The 22,821-nt window shown below is 39.6% G+C and overlaps 1 protein-coding gene across 2 annotated transcripts; it reads left to right on the plus strand.

Moving 5' to 3' along the window:
* The first annotated feature begins 12,601 nt into the window (after positions 1 to 12,601).
* LOC115880238 lies at positions 12,602 to 19,365 on the plus strand. 2 transcript variants are annotated; one of them, XM_030897405.1, is made up of 3 exons: positions 12,602 to 12,869; positions 12,915 to 13,364; positions 19,137 to 19,365. In XM_030897405.1, exons 1-3 carry the CDS (start codon positions 12,777 to 12,779, stop codon positions 19,149 to 19,151), a joined length of 558 nt encoding a protein of 185 aa, XP_030753265.1. In that variant the 5' UTR covers positions 12,602 to 12,776; the 3' UTR covers positions 19,152 to 19,365. The 2 variants fall into 2 exon arrangements, with proteins under 2 accessions (XP_030753265.1, XP_030753264.1); XM_030897404.1 differs by having other exon boundaries at positions 12,602 to 13,364.
* The last annotated feature ends 3,456 nt before the right edge of the window (positions 19,366 to 22,821 follow it).

A 22,821-nucleotide genomic window follows, 5' to 3' on the forward strand; every position in this document is an offset into this window, starting at 1 on the left:
AGGCCAAAGAAATCGTGTTGGATTTACTTCCTGTGAAGTCTCGTGCCATTTACCAGAAAGAATATGATGTTTTTAATGAATGGAAAGACAAAAATGGCGTATTCGTTGTAAATGAAGATGTATTGCTAAATTATTTCCACGAAAAGTAAGTACCTAGGTACCTATTTAAAAGAGGCTTTTAAATTAAAATATTCTTAAATTACAGTCACAAACATTCAAACCATCGTCAATTTGGTCGAAATATTCCATGCTGAGAGCAGTGTTAAGTGTTAAAGAAGATATTTATATTGACAAATTTCCAAAACTTATTGCTTTTTTGAAGAGGAATTCGGTTGGTTACGAGCCTAAAAGTCTAAGGTTTTGTCCATAAAAGAGATCGGTGATTTTTGGCCACGGCTAGTGATGAAACTTATTTACTTACTAAGGTAAGTTTGCGATAATGATTTTAAAATATATAGATGGTTTCTTATTCCATTGTATTTGATTTTTAGGTAGCTCTTGTCATTGGCCTTTGTGAGCATGTAGAAGAGAAGAATTGTACTCTCTACGAGTGCAAGACATCATAGAAAAAGACAACAGCTGCCTTTTAGTTACCCTTGCGGATACAAAAACTAATATCAAAAGAGTGTTTCCGGTGGTGAACGAAGGGAACGTTGTCAATCCAGTTGAGTTGTATAGAAAATATGCTTGTCTTAGGCCAAAAAATGTACCACATGATTATGTCTTCATCTCTTATCGTAAAGGAAAATGCACCGTGCAACGAGTCGGCATTCATTCATTTGGGAAGATGCCATCGATTGTAGCAGCATTTTTAAAGTTGTCGAACCCAAACGAATATACAGGTCATTGTTTCCGACGTAGTTCTGCTACTCTTGCTGCAGATGCAGATGTGGATTTTACATCGCTGAAACGCCTAGGAGGTTGGAGGTAAAAATTTTAATATTTTCCGATCTTGTTCTAAACAACAATAATTATTTAGGTCGTCCACAGTGGCCGAAGGTTACATAGAAGAATCTATTGAGAAAAAGAAGAAAGTTTGCAAACTGCTAATGGGGGAAAAGAAAATCGCGACCACTTCCACGGATGTATTACCAAGTACATCATCGTTCGCATTTACTCCACCTCATCAGAAAGTAAATTTACCTGCCAATGGAGGAGTCGTTTCGATTGCAGATGCAAGTTTTCAAAATGCACAAAATTGTTCATTTCATTTTTATTTTTCCAAATAACTTAGCTTTTGATATTGTTAGTATTTAATAATTTAAAAATCAAATACAATGGAATAAGAAACCATCTATATATTTTAAAAATCATTATCGCAAACTTACCTTAGTAAGTAAATAAGTTTCATCACTAGCCGTGGCCAAAAAATCACCGATCTCTTTTATGGACAAAACCTTAGACTTTTTAGGCTCGTAACCAACCGAATTCCTCTTCAAAAAAGCAATAAGTTTTGGAAATTTGTCAATATAAATATCTTCTTTAACACTTAACACTGCTCTCAGCATGGAATATTTCGACCAAATTGACGATGGTTTGAATGTTTGTGACTGTAATTTAAGAATATTTTAATTTAAAAGCCTCTTTTAAATAGGTACCTAGGTACTTACTTTAAACCAAAGAGGTTCCTTTAAACAAATAACTTAGCTTTTGATATTGTTAGTATTTAATAATTTAATTATAAATATATGTATAATTTTATGTGATTTTGTGACAAATTTCGAATGACAAAATAAAACAACCAAATAACGAATTTAGACATTTTAGTCCATAAAGGTTGCCATGACGACCTTTACGGCCTAGGCCGAAAAAGAAACATTTTACGGACTGAAATGAGTCCGTAAAATAGCTGTTTTTGGGAGCGTATGACAAAAAGAATTTTTAGCTTAGAAATGCTCATTACCGTATACTTGACAGTGTAACAAATCACTTGAAAATCCGTTTTTCCGAAGAGAGTCAACGTCTAGCTATTTCAGTCAATAAATTTTTGGAAATGGATCCAATAGGAAGCCTGTTCTTCATAGAACACTACAAAAAACTATTTAACATTGATACGGAGTCTCTTAAAGCGGAGATGCTTGTTATAAAAAATTGCCCTGATAACAAGATCGGTGATAAGTTGTCAAACCTCAAATCCATTGTCACAAAAAATACATTTCCACATACATTCGGACTGCTACAAGTAGCATTGATTCTTCCAATTGGATCAACTACTTGTGAGAGGTCTTTTCAACCATGCGTCGCATAAAAACATGGTTAAGGAGTCGAATGAGCCAAGATAGGTTTAGTAAACTTTCAATACTAAACATCAATAGTGATATGGCGAAAAATATTGAACATCAGGAGATAATTGATGGATTCTCAAAATCCGGAAACAGAAAATTACAACTACTTTAATGCGAAGGTCTGGGTGTTTCTTATTTTATTTTTTAGTCATATTTAATATCTGTATGTTTATTATTAAAATGTATATATCAGTTATACTTAGTTCTGTTTAGTCCATGTTTATTCGATATTGCCACTAAAGCATTTAGTATTAAATACTGTGTTTTCATCCTAATCTTACCTAATGTTATGATCAAAAGATGCCGGGGCTTAAGCCCCCCCAAAATCAGAGAGCTAACTTCGCCAATGTTATGCAGCAGAGAGAAGTCTCGCTTCGCTTTATGATAAAATAAGCACATGAAAATTTTGCACAAAGACAGAAGAATGAACCCTGTGGAATTTTCTTTGGCAACGTAGGAAAGGCAAGCAGTTGCTGTTGAAAATTCAGTAATGGTTTCACCCAAATCCGTTTTTTTCTTCTTCTTCTATTAGCAGAACTCCATTAACCATCAAAGCAAATTTTGCCTGTTAGACAATACGGCAGCCATAACGCTGTTTGTCTAGGGCTCACCACATTCAAGAAAAAATTAACTTACTCGTAGGGTTCGTGTAATATATGCGCAAGTGTACATTACACGTAGTGAATGGCGGGCTTTACTATTTAACATCCACTGGTTTCCTTCCAACTTGTACACTGATTCTTGATCCTTTTTCTAATTCAAACTAAAACAAGTTAACATTAGAAAACTCATATTTAAAGTTTTAGTCCTTTCATCAAAAGGTCGTTTTCTTTTTAAACTTCCTTTTAGGAAGATATGAATCGACTAGAGCTTTTTGGGGCAATGACATTTATGTTTTTTTTGTTGGTTTTTGTAAGGAAAATGCATTCTTAAGGATAACGGGTTAAAAAAGAAATATGTTGCATTTCATAACAAATATAAAAATCTTGGTCATATGATATAAATCACAGATTTATCTATGGATCTCGTTGATCCAAATGAACATTTTTATACACCACATCATGCAGTTGTCAAAGACACCAGGTTAGCTTTAGACACACATTTATTAATAATAATATGTATTAATCTGTAAATCTACTTGGGTCTAATAAAAAAAAATTGAATTTGAACAAGTCGCCTCGGAATATTTTTTGATGCCTCGGCACAAAATGACAACGGAGTTTCAATAAATGACGAGCTACATGTAGGTTCCACTATTTACTACCAACTAGATTTATTATCTATTCTTTTGAATTTTAGAATGTATCCCTATGTGATTAATACTGATTAATCACATAGGGATACACTAATGCGTATCGATAAGTGTTGATCCACCCTAATCAACGTAGATTTCAAATAACTGTTCCAAAAAATCCTTACGATCCATCCGCACAAATTGAACGTTATGAATATACGGTAATTTTCACTGTTATGAACTTAATACGGTGGTTGTGCATCTCCTCCGTTGTTAGCTGCTCGAATATTGTACCAAATACGTTTAGAGCTCAAAGATAAATATCCTCAAGCAAGTCAAACAAGACTGACAAAAATTCAAAATCACTCACCCATGGTAAACGAAGAATATCAATTTGATTTGTAGCATTTTTATTTCTTTTCTAAAAAATTAAATTTAAATATTTAGTTTTTTTATGATTTTTTCTAACGCTATCTATTCGCTACATGTTGAACTTGCCAAACTTCATACATATATTATATTACAGTTCACTTTTCTCGGTCTTTTCTCATGGTGATGTCGCTTGTCATTCTATCTTCTATTTCCGTTTTTACAAGGTAAAAAACAAGAAGTAGGCCTTTTTTCCTTTTGCTGAGAGATCGGATCTGTTAGAGACGCGTTGTTCAGCGTCCATACGATTCTTTCAGTAAAAAGCACTCTGAATCCGCTTTTTGTCTGTAATTGCATGGGTATCCGATCTGGAGATTTGAAGACCTTTTTAAAATATGCAGTTCAGAGTATAGTTCGTATTTTGTTGGGTTTTTCTTGGAATATATCACCGTAAGTGTATCCGCCATTTTGCATCGCCATAACTAACTAAATTTTATTTCAGTTATTCCTGTTTTTTTATTTGTTTTGAAGGTTTTGATTAATATTTAATTACTGGTTTGGATCAGCATATGGTTTGATTATATTTTGGTTTATGTAAAGCTGTATTTCAGGCCGTAAGTTGTTTTTTAAGTATCTGTTATGAGAGCTATCTTTTATTTATAGAGTAATTATACGGACATAAGTAATTATTAGGACCTTAGTAAGGGCCTAGATATAATATCTAGTCCTTATTAGGACCTAGATATAAGTAATTACATGACCACAGTAATCCTATGGACACAGTAATTGTATGCCGCTTAAATTTCACCCACTTTCATTTTGTATGGACCTACGTAGATCTTAAGACAGCATTCATGACCGTTTGTTCTTCTACTGATATCGAAGACTCCTGCTGCCATAGTCATCTGCTTCCACTTCTGTTAGTCTGGAGACTACCTATCTACCTGTTTACAACATCATAAAAAACTATACAGATAAGTCCTAAGTTCGATACAAAAGGTACTCTTTTATTTTACAATTTTTGAGACAACAGTTTTATTATCTCTATAAATTATTGCTATTTATCCCATATTTTAGAGTCAAAATTACTTTTCAGTTAACGTTATAAGTTATAATTTGATTGAAACAGTATACTTTTGCTTTGTTATGAATATTTTATATGAAAATTATTAACACGTATTCATTCTTGAAGGTTTTTGTACACGACATGTTTCGAAACATCATCGTATATTTATATATAGGTACATAAATTTCACCCGTTTTTATATTAAGTAGCATAGTTCGAAGAATACAGTTACTAAATTCGAATTTATTTAAAATAACTTACAGTTTTATTGGGATCATTGAAACTAACTGGTACTTGTGTTCGTTTTTAAATAAATAATTAATGTAGTATAGTTATCTCTGACTTTTATTCTTGATAAACATAAATAGACCCTTATTGCTGCTGATTACTTTATTCTAGCTATTTTGTGTTAAAATATTTTTCATTTTGGTTTCTTACTTTACCTCTTTCATAAACAAAGTAAGTGGCGCCCTTTTTACTGTCTTTGGCCATATCTATACAAATATTTAACATCAATATTAAAATCTTTGCAGCCTAAATATCATCATATTTTTATTTTAATATTTAACAACATTAGAAAATCACCGCAAGCCAGAAGCCTTACCTACGAACCCAGCTCTCCTCTCACCCTGAGCAACGGATACTTTTTTCTTTCTGTTTGGGTAAGACAGAAAAGTCGTCACAGATTTTTGTCGATATTCGTCTTCAAAAATAAAAATTTGTTATCTCAGGTCAATAGCTCAAAACCAATCTTTTCGTAAACTATTTAATATATTATTTATTGAAAAGTAAAAGTTTGTCAAATTGTAGTAATATTTTATGTTTAACTCCTTATTTAGATGAACTTAGGATACTTAGAGTAGTAAATGCAAAAGGCAAACCTTTCTGCAGATCAGAAGCGTCCAATTTTTTCAGAAGCGTCCACCTGCATAATAATCACTCTTTAACTATATTAATCCTTAATTTTAAAGGTTCGTGTCCATTTAAAATTATTACATTGTGGTCAACTACTATATTCGATTAGACAAATGTTCTGGCCTATTGCAGGTTTTAGTAGTTCCAGAACTATAGCAAGAAGTTGCGTGGTGTGCCTTAGGGCAAAACCAATAGTACAAGTTTTTTAAAAGGTAGAGTTGCCTGAATGTCGTGTCACATCTCAGCCTATTGAAATATTTTGTAACCAGTGATTTTTCCGAGGCGAAGGAAAAAAGACATGATGGCGAGGGGAAAATTGGATGGCGAAACCATGACCCACTATTACCACGACAAAATGGCGTTGATTGAGAGGCGCGAGCTGTCAGGCACAAAGGCGCTTTCGTGCTTGATTGAAGAACTACCTCTCGATCTGCAGGCGAATGCACTGGCATTTACTTGCTCAACCCCTGGCGATATATGTATACTTGTATACTGGGTTTTGTCTTATTTTGACAGATACAGGCGTCATGCAGCTAGTGGTCATGGAACTGAAACGGCGTGGCGGCCCAGCTAGCTACAGTGCAGTGGTATCGAAGGCGAGGAGGCCGGAGGCAAGATCGACACTGGTGGCAAGTACATCTGCTGGCATCCGGTGTTATAATGGGGGACCACTTAAGCCGCAATTGCCCCAAACCTAAGGCGGAAAGGTGCATGCGGTGTGGAAAGGAGGGACACGACAGGTTTGACTGCCCTAGTCGTAGTTACTTCGTGTCTTACTGTTGTCGGGGTAAGACGTGTGTTAGTTCTCGGTTCAACTTGAACATAACCGCAATCTTTGCAAGGGGCATAGCTCCATAACCGTAGTATAGTTTCGGGGGCACAGACCCATTTGTTAGTGGTGTGATCAGTAGTGCGCAGGTGCTGACAGTGTGGGGCCCCACAGATTGGAGTACGCAGGCTCATCTGGTGGGTGAGTGCGCAGGGCAAGGACCAAAAGGCAGAGACCTCATTAAGATAAGTCAGTAGTTAAGTTAGGTTAGATAGTTATTAGGTAGCCCAACCTACATTAGTCGACGCGAGTGTGCGCAGTGGCGAATATCAGATATTCTGATATTCGCCTTTTTATGCAAAAAACTTTACGTACATATACAATTTGTTGGTAGTGCGTAGTGTAGTGGCGAGTCTTAGGGCTCGCCTTTTTACCAAATAAGTTTACATACTTGTAGAACGTAGTAGCGCAGGATACAATGGCCGACAGGGATGACTCTCAGGAGGGATCCAAGAGGCGTAGGGAAGGAAAGGTCATGGACATTGAGAGACTAGAAAAGGAGTTGAGAGAGTCCGGTGGAAATTTCCCCAGGAGAAGTAGCCTGCCGAGATCTCCAGTCAGGATGTTCAGGGGTACGGAGGAGGAATTCTATACCCCTGAAGAACAAGAATCCCCGGAGCAAGCAGAAAAGAAAAGGAGATTATTGGAAACTAGCAAGGCAAAGATAGGGGTCATTTTCGCTAAGGCTATGGGGGAGGCTGAGGATATTCTTAGCAAATCCATCGAAGAAGCGGAGGAAAGTCAGAGGGGAGTCAATGAGGAGCTAACCATCGTTGGGGAGACGGAAGCAATGGGAACATCAGGAAGAGGTACTAGGCAGCAGGAGCAGCAGGAAGGACAACAACAGGAGGGGACAATGGTCAGTCAATCAGGAGAAGAGGAGGAGAAGGAAGACGAGGAAAGCGAGGAAGAGGAGCAGGAGGAGGAAGAGGAGACAGGGGTTAAGGGTTATGAAAACTGTTCTGGGTTTAATGTAAATGTTGAGTTCAATAAAGTTAAAACCTGTATCGCGAGCATCAGAGCGGCTACGACGAGGTACTCGGGATCTAAAATACAGTTTAATCGGGCTGAACAGACGGAAGTGTCCGATAGACTAAATGATCTATCAGACATCTTCACAGCGTTTGCTATCGCGCTAGGGGAGATTAAGGGTAAAGATAGAGGGGGGAAAATAAAGGGGAAGGCGAGCGTAGATAGGGAGGGGGATAAGTTGGAAGGCATATTTAGAATGTGGGCGAAAAGGACGGAAGATCGATTCTTAAGGTTAGAGAAATGTATTGTTGAGAATAGAGTTGTGAAGACACCACTGAGTTTAAATCAAGGGGGTAGCATGTCAATGGGAACAAATGAGATGATGACGGTTGAGACACCAGTTGAGATACCGAAGACAGCACCCATATTACAAACGAAAACTTACGCACAAATGACCGCAACACGGGATGTTGAAGATAAGAGGCCAAAGACGTGGAAGACCCCAGAGGTTCCAAGAAAGAGGGAAATTGTTGTGGAGGGGCAGGAGCCTAATACCAACGTCATGACGGCAGTCAAAGATAGGCTGTCGTCGGATATTGTGGGCAAGGATGGAGTGCAGGGTATTAGGAGGTATGCAGGGGGAACTTTAGTGGTGGAGTGTAGGGATGAGGAGCAGTGGACGAAAGTGGGTGAAAGATTGAAAGGGGATAGTAGGGTTAAAATCATTGAGAGGGGAATTAGGAAGCCAGAGATGGTAGTGCTGGGTATAGAGAGAGAATACAGTGACCAGGACTTTGTGGAGGGGCTAGTCAGAGAAAATGAGGACCTGATTGAAACCATGGGAACCAGGGAGTTGAAAGATGTATTCAAGGTAGTGGCAAGGAGGAAGGGTAGAAGTGAATACAGGGAGCATCTGGTGCTGGAGGTGGCACCAGACGTATTTAAACAGATTATGAGAAGAGGAAGTGTAACGTTTGATTTGGTTGTTCACAGAGTGGAAGAGAATGTGAACGTTACAGTGTGTAGAAGATGCTGCAAGTTCGGACACGTAGTTAAATTCTGCAAGGAAGTGGTAGCTTGCTACAAATGTGGGGTGATCAGACACGAAGGCAACGCATGTAGGGAAGGAATATTGTCGTTGTAATAATAATAATGTAATATTGTCGTTGTAATTGTAATTGATGGTCGCGGATGATATGCGAAGACATGAGGCAGTAGACAGAGAGTGCCCCGTATATGAAAGGAAAATCAGAGAATATTCGGGGAGGGTTGATTATGGGGAATGAGAGTACTACAGGTCAATTTGGGGAGGGGAAGGGAGGCAACGAATTTATTGGAGGTCAAGGCTAATGAGGGGGTCTACGATATGGTGATGATTCAGGAGACATGGGCTAAGGATAAGGGATGGGACTCATTTAGTAAGGGGGCTGACAGCAAAGTTGAGATTAAAATTAGAAAGGGTATTGGAGCGTTACTAGTCGAGGATCTGTCATGCAGAAATAGGACCACTGTGGCAACTAACAATATGCTTATAAGTACAATCTATGATGAGCCTGGGGGTAGGGCAGTCAAGGCCATACAAGATATAGATTGGGGGAAAACAAACGGGATCAGGGGTAGATGGGTAGTGGCTGGCGACTTTAACGCTAAGAACGAAGCTTGGGGGGGTAGCGTTACGGATGAGCGAGGTGGCGAGCTATTGGAATGGGGGATCAGGGGTGGGTTTCGATGCGCCAACAATAGAATGTCGCCAGCAACCTTTAGTAGTACTAGGGGAGAAAGCTGGGTCGACACCACTTGGGCTAGAGGGGTCAATGTTACAGAATGGAAGGTGCTGGTGGAGGAAAGTCTGAGTGACCACAGACTGATTTCCTTCAACATTGAGGGATCAGTCACAGGAGCCTTGACATACAGAACAACTAGGGACATTAAGGGAGCTGACTGGACCGGGATAAGAAAGGCGGTAAGGGAGTTACAGGTAGGGGCTTGGAACTTGCAATGTAAAACCGGAATCGAGGAAGCGGCTGAAAGCATTAACAAAGGATGTATGGGAATATGTAAAAAATTCTTCAGAAGACGGACTTTAAAAATAAAGAAAGGGGGGGAGTGGTGGGATCTGGAGTTGCAAGCAATGAGAAGTTCAGTGGGAAGGTTCCGGAAAAGTTGGCAAAGGGAAAGGGTAGGTGGAGGAGCGGAAGAATTGCGTAATAAACAAAGATACGTGGAAGAAAGGGCTAACTACAAGAGAGCTATTAGGGAGAAAAGAAAGGAATGGGAGAGGAAGATATTGGAAGAAGTCAGGGAGAATGAACCATGGGCCCGAGTCTGGGAAGTCCTAAGAAGAATAGAAGGAGGAAGAGGTAGGCAAATTGGTAACATTGAGGAGGGTCTGGACATGAAAGACTGGCATAGGGGTATGCTACAGAAACATCACCCCGGCATTAATACGCAGATGGAGAGAGAAAGAGAGGTATGGGACAGGTTGATTGGAGACGCAATGAATGAGGGAAGAAAGGTAGTAGAATTCTCGGTAGGGGAGGTAGATAGAGCGGTAGGAGGGTTGGAACCGGGCAAAGCCACTGGTTCAGATCGAATCCCAAACGAACTTGTTAAGGTCGTTTGGAAGGAGCGACAAGTAGACCTGGTGAGGCTATTCAACGCATGTTTGGGTGTCGGAGTATTCCCGAAGGTTTGGAAGAAGGGAGACATTACATGGGTACCTAAGAAAGGAGGTGGGGTCAGGCCAATTTGTTTGGTTGGCTCTCTTGGCAGGGTGCTTGACAAGCTGCTTGCTGAGAGGGTACAGCAACTGTGGGAAAGGGATGGGATACACAACAAACATCAGTATGGCTTTCGTAGAGGAAGGAACACGGTGGGTGCGTTGAATGGTCTCATCGAGGTCCTAGGATGCAACAAGCGGGCAGGGGAGCATTCTTTGGTGGTGGCGTTGGACCTGAGGAATGCTTTCAACACCGTTTGGGGACCTAGTTAAAGAGCTCAGAAGAGGTGGTTTGGGGGGAAAAGAGATCGCTGCTTGCTGGAGTTTCCTGCAGGATCGCACTGCAGCCAGCGGCGGTGTTGAGATTAGGGTTAACAGGGGATGTCCTCAAGGCTCCAGTTTGGGTCCGGTGCTCTGGAATGTGGGAATGGCGGGATGGTTCAGATATCTAGAGGAAATTAACAGCAGATTAGTGGCGAACAAAAACAGAGACTTACCAGTGGACATGTGGGACAGGAGGGCTAGAGTACATGTGCAAGCCTATGCCGATGACCAGGTACTGGTTGTTTCTGGAACATCGGCTAGGGAGGTTGAACATGTTTGGAGCGAATGCTGGGATAGCTGCATAAGATGGGCGGATAAGTCTGGCTTACAATACAATTTAACAAAAACCATGGGAATGTTCGTCGCAAAAAAGGGTAACGTCAGGGAGCCAGTGATTAAAATGGGGGATATCAAGCTGGACCTAAAGGGTCATATAAGATACTTGGGGATAGACTTAGATGCAAAACAAAACTTCATAGAACACCTGAAGCGGGTCAGAGCACGGACAGGGAAGGTCCTCTGTAAAGTTACAGGGAGAATTAAAGGGAAAGGAGCAATGGGATGGAAAAGGACCTTGAAACACATCATAGAGGGTGCTCTGAAGCCAGCAGTCCTGTACGGGGCTGAAATCTGGGGGGTACGAGCACTAGACTCTAGAGTGAGCAGACAGTTGGCAGCGGTAGACAGGATGTTCGGTTTGGCGGTTGTGCCGGCATACAGGACGGTGTCTACGGACGCGTTGTGCGTGCTGGCTGGGCTGGTACCTCTGAGCATCCTGTCTGCCGAGATGCATGCAGAATGGTACGGGGAAAGGGGTAGTAAAAGAAGGGACGCAGTGGTGGAACATAGAGAAGAGCCGTGGGCATGGGAAGACTGGGTTAAGGGGGGAATGGTTGAGGAAGGTATGAATGTGTGGGTGGATGGGAGTGTCAAAGAGGGGTATTCAGGGATAGGGATTGCATGGGAAAATGCCGGGGGAGAGTGGATACGGAAATCGTTTAGAGCGCCCAATGACCTCAGCTGCACAGAGGTGGAGACTCTGGCAGTGAGGCAGGGTATCAGGTTTATAGACGATATGAACATCAGGGGTAACGTAGTAGTGCGCACTGACAGCATGGCGACAGTCGAGCTAATAAGGGCCAGCAAGATAAGGAACAGAACAGTGCTAGAGATTAAGAAACGCATTGCGCAAATGTGGTCAAAGGATAAGAAGATTGGAGTGGTGTGGGTGAGAAAAGGAACGGAGATGGGCAACAGGATAGCCGATACTTGTGCAACTGAAGGTAGAGTTAGGGATAGGGTTGAGATAGAAATTGAGGGTTTGTTTAGACGAAAGAAAAATAGAATGGTCCTGGAAGAAATTATATTAAATAAATGGCAAGCGGCGTGGGACAGTAGTGAGAAGGGTCGGAATGCCTACCAGTGGTGCGGGAGGGTGGGACGGGACTTAGTCCCGCTAAGTCAGAAGGCGACACAGTTCATAACGGGGCATGGTAACTTTGAGAGTTACCTATACCGTTTTAAGCTGGGTGGCAGATTGAGGGGAGACTGTGTGTGTGGAGAGGGAGAGGAAGATGTTGAACACATCAGAACAACATGTAAGAGCCTAGACAGATGTAGAGGTAGAAGTAAATTCGGTACGGCGATCTTCCAAATTAGGGGGCTTAAGGGGGTTATTGAGGGAAGGGTCGAAACATTGAATAATTGGGCGGAGGCGGTGATTAGAGATTCGACGTGGCCGGTCTGATGCATATTCTTTCCCCGCTGATTTTTGGTGAGTTGGAGGTGGTGGGTTTCCTTGGGTGATTTCGCTCGATGGTGAGGGGTGGCCGAAGCCTTAGGGTATGTGGCCACGCAGTAATGCAACCCCTTCTTGCCCTAGTCGTAGTGGAGGACCGTCAGGAGGCGGATCTGGCGCGATTCCAAAGGCGAAGCACTGTCAGGTGAGACTAGTCGATGTTGTTGAAAATGCATACAAAAAAACTGGCGGTTATACAGGGTGATGTAAAACTTAAGGCGTATATATCGACACTGGGAGTGAACGAAGCATTATAAGGCGCGAAATGTTCGATACTCTTGGTGACGATATTAAAGTTGATCCATCGTCTGTGGTTTTACAGGATTTTGGCGGCGGTACGTGCACAGTGAAAGGCGAGGTAAAATTACCTATCATTGTGGACGGCATCGCAATACATGTTAAGGCGGTAATTGCAGACTGCGATCTTTTTGGCGCTGATCTTCTTTTAGGTCAACCGGCGTTAGCTACCCCAGGCGTTACACTAACGGTCACCGATGGCAAGGCGAAGCTCACTCGGGTTGACCCAGCAGTGGAGATGATCCAACAGATCACTTTGGAGGATGACAAGGCGATGGCGTTACGCAAGGTGCTATGCTTGGAGGACACAAGCATGGATCCTGGCGAAGAGGCAGACTTATTGGTGGTGGTGTATGGCGGAAAACAAGGCGAAAAGTATTGGGTACCTGTCAAACGGTTTGAAAAGAAGGGCACCGTATTGGCAATAGGCGGACAGGTACTGACTGGCGGTGAATCTTCCAAGTTACATGTGAAGAACGTAGGCGAAAAACAGATGATTTGGAAGACGGGATGCGTCATGGCGAGATGCACCCTTATAGGCGAAGTTACTGTTAAGGTAGGCCAAATAAGTTCTAATTCACTATTTAAACTTGATTGGAATACTATTCGTTTAGGCGATATAGGCAAAGATAATGTACACAAATTGCATGCGTTGTTAGAGAAGTTGGCGGTTTGTTTCTCTGTAGGCGATGACGATTTAGGCGTGACTATTCTGGGGGAAATGAGAATACAGTTGACGACAGATAAGCCAGTGGTGTATAGGTCTTATAGGTTGTCTTTTCCTGAACGGGTGATAGTTCGAGAGAAGGCGCAGGACTAAGGCGTTCAGGCGTTATACAGGGTTATAGAGGCGTTATGCAGGGTGAAGGCGTTAGACGGGAGAGGCGATATAATCGAAGGCATTCAGGTTCCAGTGCATGGCGATTCGGTGGCAAAGACGGCGTTTGTAACTCCGGATGGACATTATGGATACCTGAAGGTGCCATTTGGGTTGGCGAATGCCCCGGCGGTGTCTCAAAAGGTGGTTAACAAGATGCTTGGCGGTATGCGACATGGTTTTGGTTCTGGTGTGCATGGATGATGTCTTCTATAGAGGAAGGTTTGTCGTTGTTGGAAAAGTACTTCAACTTGTAGCCAAGACGGGGCTTAAGTTGAATCTGGCGAAATGTATCTTTTTGGCGAATTCATTATTTAGGCATGGCGAGTGTTGCTATTCGGCCGGGTAAGAAAGCATTGGGCGCACAGGCGGCTGATTCCATTAAACCTGCATTAATTCAAACGATTTGTTTAAATTGCTGTTAATTGCATCCTTCCTAACGGTTAGGTACCTGACTACCTAACTCCACCCAGGTAATGTTTTTGCCAGCCCTTATAACTGCGCAACAGATCGTTTAGTTTAGTTGCTATTTGGTCGTCAGCGAACGTACATTTCAGTAGTGATTTTGATATTGTGTATTTTTGTAAAACTATTATTGTGATTTTATTTGTTATCATGAACTCTATACCTTCTATACCTCTATACCTTTTGCAAATAGTACATTTCCAAAAGCTTCCACGTAAAAAATTTTACACCAAAATATTCCTTATTAAGTTGACATTTGGTGGGATTTAAAAAATGTTGCCCATTTTTGCCCTTTTCGGTAAAATTGAATTTTTAAAAAAGCTTTGAAGTGGTACAGGGTGTTCGCGTTTATTTTGAATTCTTCCTTAACTTGTTTGTTTTTTGAGATAAAACCATGATTCAAAAAACATTTTGAAGGGGTATTCATGAATGTTTTCGCCGTTTAGTTTTATTTTATACAGGGTGCCCAAAAAGTTTGTCATACCAGATTTATCGTTTTTAACAGTGGAACGCGCTGTATATTACAGGATTTTTGAATTCTACATACTTTTCTGATTACAACCATATAATATGCATATGGTATATTGTTGTTTCAAAATATACACATCCTATCCAGTATGTAACAAAAATTTGACAAGTGCGACTTCTTTGTTTTAGGATCGGGTTCTAATGAACTGTCTTTAACTAGAGGATTTCTCGTTGATGTAATGAAACAGTCAGGTTATAAAAGACTGGAAGATCGGGGTACCTATTTAAGAGAATACTTGGAAAAGCGTACAAATTGTCCTACGCAAAATCTAAACGAACTCCGCCATATTGTTTCACATTTTATGGCCCAATTTAAAACTAGATGGGAAAATCGCACAGAACATTTGACAGATTCACAGCAAATAATGATGAGTGGCTAAAGACATCTATAGCCTTTCAAATGTATGAGCATGAGCAACCTACAAAAAGGAAAGAATCGGCGCGCGGTCGCGGTCGCCCAGAGTTGCCTTTTCTTGAAAGTTCTGAACGATCTAAGAGAAAAAAGACTCAAGAAATTAGAAAACGAACACCGCTTCACGAACTTACTTATGCAACTCAAATGAGCTTGAGATCCTCTGGACAAACCGAAGCCGCAAAATTAATAAAAGAAGTAACAGAAACAACACCCACACGCGCAAAAAAATTCAGAAAGGCAATGAACATTTACAATAAAACAAAAACTTATGTCAGGATAGCTTAATTTGCTTTATATGTGGAAGCAAAATTAACACAGCACCAGTACAACCTTATCAGGGCTCAGGATAAAGAAAGATTTCCATCTTATAAAGTTTTGCAATAACAAAAAAAGGATGTTACCCAAACGTAGATAATAGAAAAATAACTGCGACTTCTGCTGAAGTTAGTATGCAAGACCTGCTTGATCACACCGCAGAACGAGTAATTGAAGTTCAAAAGATGATTTCTGACTTTACCAGCGAAACTATTAAAAGACATGCATCTAATATCAAAATGGGGTTTCGATGGCAGTTCAGGTCATAGTTCTTATAAACAGAGATTTAGTGACCCAAACCTTGATGATTCGAGCGTTTTTATATCTTCATTGGTACCTTTACGGATGCTAACAAATTCCAATTTAAATTATCATGATCCTAAGGCAGTAATATGGCAAAATCCACGTCCTTCTTCGACAAGGTTTGCTGCCCACTAAAATTAATTTTACAAAAGAAACCACTGAACATTCAAAAGCAGAAAAAAACCGAATAGACTGTGAATTAAGTAATTTAAAACCCACGTCCATTAATTTTGGAGATGAGATTCTGTCACGCCATATCCTTTATTTTTTTTCCATGGTGGACGGGAAAATCTGCAATGCACTAACAGATACTAAATCCACCCAAAAGTGTTTTATATGTGGAGCAACATCGAAGCAGTTTAATAATATTGATGATTGTTTATCACGAGATATGATTCAAATTTACAATTTGGGCTCTCTACATTGCACAGCTGGATACGTTTTTTCGAATGTATTTTGCACATAGGATATAGAATGCCCATAAAGAAATGGCAGGCACGAGGAACGGACAACGCTCTAGTTGAAACCAATAAAAAACGGATACAAAATCTTTTTAGAGAAAAGTTAGGTTTGATTGTAGATAAACCAAAGCCGGGGTTTGGGTGTTCCAATGACGGCAATACCGCAAGAAGATTTTTTGAGAATGCGGAAGTTTCTTCAGAAGTAACCGAAGTAGATGTCACTTTAATCAAGCGATTCCACACTATATTAATTACAAATTCAAGTGGATATGACATCAATCTTGAAAAATTTAGAAGTTTCGCTTTAAATACAGCTAAACATTTTGTGAACCAATACCCTTGGTATATAATGCCCCCAACTGTGCACAAAGTTTTAATTCACGGCCCTGAAGTTATCTCTTCAGCTCTCTTGCCCATCGGCCAATTATCCGAAGAAGCGCAGGAAGCCAGAAATAAAGACTTCAAAAAATTTAGAGAGAGCTTTTCCAGGAAATGTTCAAGAGAGAAATGCAATGAAGATATTTTAAATTTATTTTCATTAGTAACTTCAGATCCAGTTATATCCAGCATCAGACAACTCCCAAGGAAAAAAATTAGGCGATATCCAAATGAAGTTTTAGAATTAATCGAGGCCCCTGATGTTACGATTAAAACTTCCGAAGAAATTCAAAGTGATCTATTAGAGGCAGACAGCGATGATAGTAATATGGAAAGTGATTTAGAAGCAGCCAGCACTGAAGAAAGTTTGTCTTCTGACGAGTAGAAATAAATTGTAGTTTTTAATTTTAATTGTATTTTTTGTATTAATGCCAATAAATAGCAAATACTGGCAATCTTTGTTTATTCTGTGTTTTTTATTTTATTGTAATCTACGACCATATTAAAACGAATTTTGGTGGAAATCTGGTTCTAAAACAGCGCGTCTGAATTAAGGCCACGTTTTCGCGAATTGGCCGCACTGTGAGGCGGTGGAAAATTTTCCAGTTCCTACTAATGTCCCTGGCGTAAGGCAGTTTATAGGTTTAGCAAGCTACTTTCGGAAGTTTGTGAAGGATTTTGCTATCTTTGCAAGACCCTTGACAAATTTAACCAGGAAAGATGTTTCATGGCGTTGGGGCGATCCTGAACAAGGTGCTTGTGAAAAACTTAAGGCGGAGCTGACGAGTAGACCAGTATTGGGTTTGTACGATAGCAAGGCGGAAACTGAGCTGCATACGGATGCTAGTAAGTTGGGCTTGGCGAATGTTCTAATGCAGAAACAGGCGAGCGGCGACTTGGTTTCGATGTCTTACTATAGCAGGGCTACCAGGCGACTGGACAGTTTTGGTATAGTTATGAGTTAGAAACATCGGCGATTGTTGAGTCTCTGAGGCGTTATCGTGTTTATATTGGTGTTCATGTTAAGGTGGTAACTGAGGTGGTTCAGTTGTTAGGGCGACCATGGCGAAAAAGGATCTTCTTCCTCGAATTGCATGATGGTGGATGACTCTACAAGAATATGACATGGCAGTTGAGTATCGGGCGGGTCACAAGATGCAACATGTGGATGCATTGAGCCGAAATCCTGTTGCTGAAGTTCTTATGGTGAACTTGAGCGAGGAGGATTGGTTTTTGACGGTTCAGATGCAAGATCCCAAGGCGCAGGCGTTGGTGAATAAGTTGACTGAATGTACAGCTGATAAAGGCGTAAAAAGGCGTGTGTACAAAATGACGAATGGGCGTTTGTATAGGAAAACTTTACTTGGAGATCGTTTATATGTACCTGCAATGGCGAAATTTAGCTTGGTACGTCAGTATTATGATGACATTGGTCATCCAGGCGTTGATAGGTGTTTGGGTTTGCTAAAGCAAACCTATTTGTTTCCTAAACTGGGGCGTTTGGTTAGGAAATATGTCCAGGCGTGTTAAAGCTGTGCTTTTGGCGAATGGCTAGGCGAGTGGTATGTTGCAGCCTATCAAAAGGGTGGCGATTCCTTTTGATACTGTGCATATTGACTACCTAGGCCTATTCTGTCGAAGCAAAAAGGCGTGGCGATATACTGGCGAAGGCGATGAAGACATTGCAGTCTTCAATGGCGATTCTCAAATTAAGAGAGGTGTTTGGCGAATTTGGATATCCAAGGCGAGGCGTGGCGTTTGGCGTACCGCGGGCTGGCGTTTACAGGCAAGGCGTTAGCTGAATTTTTGGCGGGGCGAGGTGTAAAACACGTGTTGAATGCAATTGCTACACCAAGGGCGAATGGTCAGGTTGAAAGGCAGAATCGTACTTTATTAAATGCAATAGAGGCAAGTGCAATATCTGAAGTTGATTGGGATGAAGGGCTCAATGAAATTGTTTGGGGTCTCAATCACACCGTTAATCAAAGCAGTGGGTTTTCCCCGACCCAACTGATGTTTGCACACGATGATGGTGTCAAATACGAGTCTGTCTGGCGATGTGCAAATGGCGAATGCACCCCAGGCGAAAGGCGAGACTTATGATGATATAAAGTCTAAACTTCTTTCACGGCGACAGAAAGCAAGTAAAACCTGACAAAGGCGGGGCGTAAAATGAAGGTGGTATTCGATCGAAGGCGTAAAGTTGCAACTGCAGGCGGCACCTCCAAGGTAGGCGATACCTATAAGGTAGGTGATCTGGTGTTATGGCGACAGGCTGGAACTTGATCAGGGAAAAAAGGTGTAAATCGGAAAATAATTAACAAGTTCGATGGTCCGTATAAAATGGCGAAGGCGTTAGGAAATGACAGATATGTCATAAAGGCGGTAAAAGGCGTAAGGGGTTATAAAGTATTTAAGGCTGTTGTGGCGGTTGATTCTTTAAGGCGATATTATAGTAGCATGGCGAGGCTATTAAAGTGAGCATGATGACAGTGATGGCGATGGCGTTGGCGTTGGCGTAGATCGCCAAAATCTGATTGATTTATTGGAGAGTTAAATTAATGAGGGCATTAATCTCTTTTTCAGGATGGCCGAATGTAACCAGTGATTTTTCCGAGGCGAAGGAAAATGGCAACGTGGCGACGGGCACGGCGAAGTAGCATCGGCAACGCTGCAAGCCACAGTCAGCTGGCGGGCGGGGGAAGCTATCTATCGGCGTCGGCGGGGGACGAATCATTTTTGGCGGACTGGTGATATTTTTACTATTATTAGGCGTTTAAATTGTTTTTAATTAGTTGAATAAAGGCGTGTTTACAATTTATCTGAATGAGCACTAAATGTGTATATGTAGTTGTCGTTACCAACAACATCTTTTATTGCTGCACTGAAATGTTTTATTACGAGACAAGGTAAGCCACGATACATTTGGTACTAATTTTTTCAGGTCTAACTCCATACTTTTTAAAAATATAGAATCAAGTTCGGATAACATAGTCGCAACATTGTCAACTAAAGGTAAATATTGGTACTTTACTCCGCCTGAAGCGCCTAAATTTGAGAGTTTATAGGTAGCAGGGGTAAAGAGCATCAAGTACCCTATGAACCGAGTTATAGGTGGTTCTGCTCTTACTTATGAAGATCTCTACACAATGTTAATTCAAATTGGGGAAGTTCTAAACTTCCAATCATTATCCCCACTCCCTTCCTCAAGATCCTGCGCCGCTTACTCCAGGTCATTTCTTGGTGAGAAGGTCGTTAACAGCACTTCCAGAATCAGACCATACTTCCGTTCCGGACACACAACTTAAAAATTATGAACATCTCCAAGCCATAGTTCAACATTTTTTGCAGCGATGGAACGTTGAAAAATCGACAGTTTAGTAGTTGTTAAAGAAGAAAACGTTGCTGTGAATAGCTGAAACACTCGGGGAATCATCCAACCCCAGCCTGATCCAGACGGCGTAGTCTTACAATAAAAAGTGTACACAATTTTTACCCGTTGTTACGCACATGTTCTAAATATAATAGGGGGGGGGGGGGAGCGCTACATCAAACTGTACTAAATCCAAAAATTTAGTTGTACTTTTGGAGTCCACGTCTATATTTATTGATGAGTCATTTAAGCGTACATCTGTATAGGGTAGATAAAATTTCAGAATTGACAGCTGGCCAAGAAAAATTAAGGCGGTTACAGAACATTGGAAAAACAAGACGGTGAGTTAAAGACAAAGCCTTGGCCACTATTAAAAATAAAAGTAGATAAATTGCTTTCATAAAAACTTTTAAGTACTATTATCATCGAGAACAGAGTTTGAACCGAAGGTTCCGTTTCAAGCGAAGGCATTGATAAAATCGACAGGATTCGTTTTTGAAATTTGAAACTACCCTGACAGGCAAAAAAATATTTGACCTCAACTCCGGTAAGCCAGTACCTCCAAACACCTACATTGGATTATATACCTATATACTTGGTAAATATGAAAGTATTAGTGGCAAAACTATATATATATATATATATATATATATATATATATATATATATATATATATATATATATATATATATATATATATATATATATATATATATATATATATATATATATATATATATATATATATATATATATATATATGTCAAGTCATAGTTTCTTCACAAAATACTAAATTTTTGTAAACAAATAATATTCTTGAACATTTACATGTCTGGGCTGGGAAGCATCCACCAGATCTGTTTTCATGAAGTATTATAAAACCTCTACTCAGTTCAAGATTTTCACTTCATGAAAACTAAGATCTAGAATATGGATGAGAGCAATAGTAGAAATAAAGCTAATACCGACAAGTTAAATTATACATCCTGCCAAAAACAACAACAAGTAAGATATACTCCTATTCGATAATTCGTTAAAGAAGAAAACTTCACTGCTATATACTTGGTAAATATTAAAATATTAGTGGCAAACTATCCATGTCAAGTCATAGTTTCTTCACAAAATACTAAATTTTTGTAAACAAATAATATTCTTGAACATTTCCATGTCTGGGCTGGGAAGCATCCACCAGATCTGTTTTCATGAAGTATTATAAAACCTCTACTCAGTTCAAGATTTTCACTTCATGAAAACTAAGATCTAGAATATGGATGAGAGCAATAGTAGAAATAAAGCTAATACCGACAAGTTAAATTATACATCCTGCCAAAAACAACGAAGTAAGATATACTCCTATTCGATAATTCGTTAAAGAAGAAAAACTTCTCACTGCTATATACTTGGTAAATATTAAAATATTAGTGGCAAACTATCCATGTCAAGTCATAGTTTCTTCACAAAATACTAAATTTTGGTAAACAAATAATATTCTTGAACATTTCCATGTCTGGGCTGGGAAGCATCCACCAGATCTGTTTTTCATGAAGTATTATAAAAACCTCTACTCAGTTCAAGATTTTCACTTCATGAAAACTAAGATCTAGAATATGGATGAGAGCAATAGTAGAAATAAAGCTAATACCGACAAGTTAAATTATACATCCTGCCAAAAACAACGAAGTAAGATATACTCCTATTCGATAATTCGTTAAAGAAGAAAAACTTCTCACTGCTATGTACTTGGCAAATATGAAAATATTAGTGGCAAACTATCCATGTCAAGTCATAGTTTCTTCACAAAATACTAAAATTTTGTAAACAAATAATATTCTTGAACATTTCCATGTCTGGGCTGGGAAGCATCCACCAGATCTGTTTTTCATGAAGTATTATAAAAACCTCTACTCAGTTCAAGATTTTCACTTCATGAAAACTAAGATCTAGAATATGGATCAGAGCAATAGTAGTAATAAAGCTAATACCGACAAGTTAAATTATACATCCTGCCAAAAACAATGAAGTAAGATATACTCCTATTCGATAATTCGTTAAAGAAGAATAACTTCTCACTGCTATATACTTGGTAAATATGAAAGTATTAGTGGCAAACTATCCATGTCAAGTCATAGTTTCTTCACAAAATACTAAAATTTTGTAAACAAATAATATTCTTGAACATTTCCATGTCTGGGCTGGGAAGCATCCACCAGATCTGTTTTTCATGAAGTATTATAAAAACCTCTACTCAGTTCATGATTTTCACTTCATGAAAACTAAGATCTAGAATATGGATGAGAGCAATAGTAGAAATAAAGCTAATAGCGACAAGTTATATTATACATCCTGCCAAAAACAATGAAGTAAGATATACTCCTATTCGATAATTCGTTAAAGAAGAAAAACTTCTCACTGCTATATACTTGGTAAATATGAAAGTATTAGTGGCAAACTATCCATGTCAAGTCATAGTTTCTTCTACAAAATACTTAAATTTTGTAAACAAATAATATTCTTGAACATTTCCATGTCTGGGCTGGGAAGCATCCACCAGATCTGTTTTTCATGAAGTATTATAAAAAACCTCTACTCAGTTCAAGATTTTCACTTCATGAAAACTAAGATCTAGAATATGGATGAGAGCAATAGTAGAAATAAAGCTAATACCGACAAGTTAAATTATACATCCTGCCAAAAACAACGAAGTAAGATATACTCCTATTCGATAATTCGTTAAAGAAGAAAAACTTCTCACTGCTATACTCTGTTTTTTTTCTCAGGTAAGATTTCGACAGACGATGACAGAAGAAAAGCAGATGACGTCCCATACCAATCTATTTATTTTACTAAAAAAAGTTTCTAATAATTTTAAGTTATCTATGGATGGGTTTAAATATAAA

The sequence above is a fragment of the Sitophilus oryzae genome, unplaced genomic scaffold (genome assembly GCF_002938485.1).
Source record: "Sitophilus oryzae breed Bouriz unplaced genomic scaffold, Soryzae_2.0 scaffold_1620_pilon_pilon, whole genome shotgun sequence".
In the NCBI taxonomy this organism is placed as follows: domain Eukaryota; kingdom Metazoa; phylum Arthropoda; class Insecta; order Coleoptera; family Curculionidae; genus Sitophilus; species Sitophilus oryzae.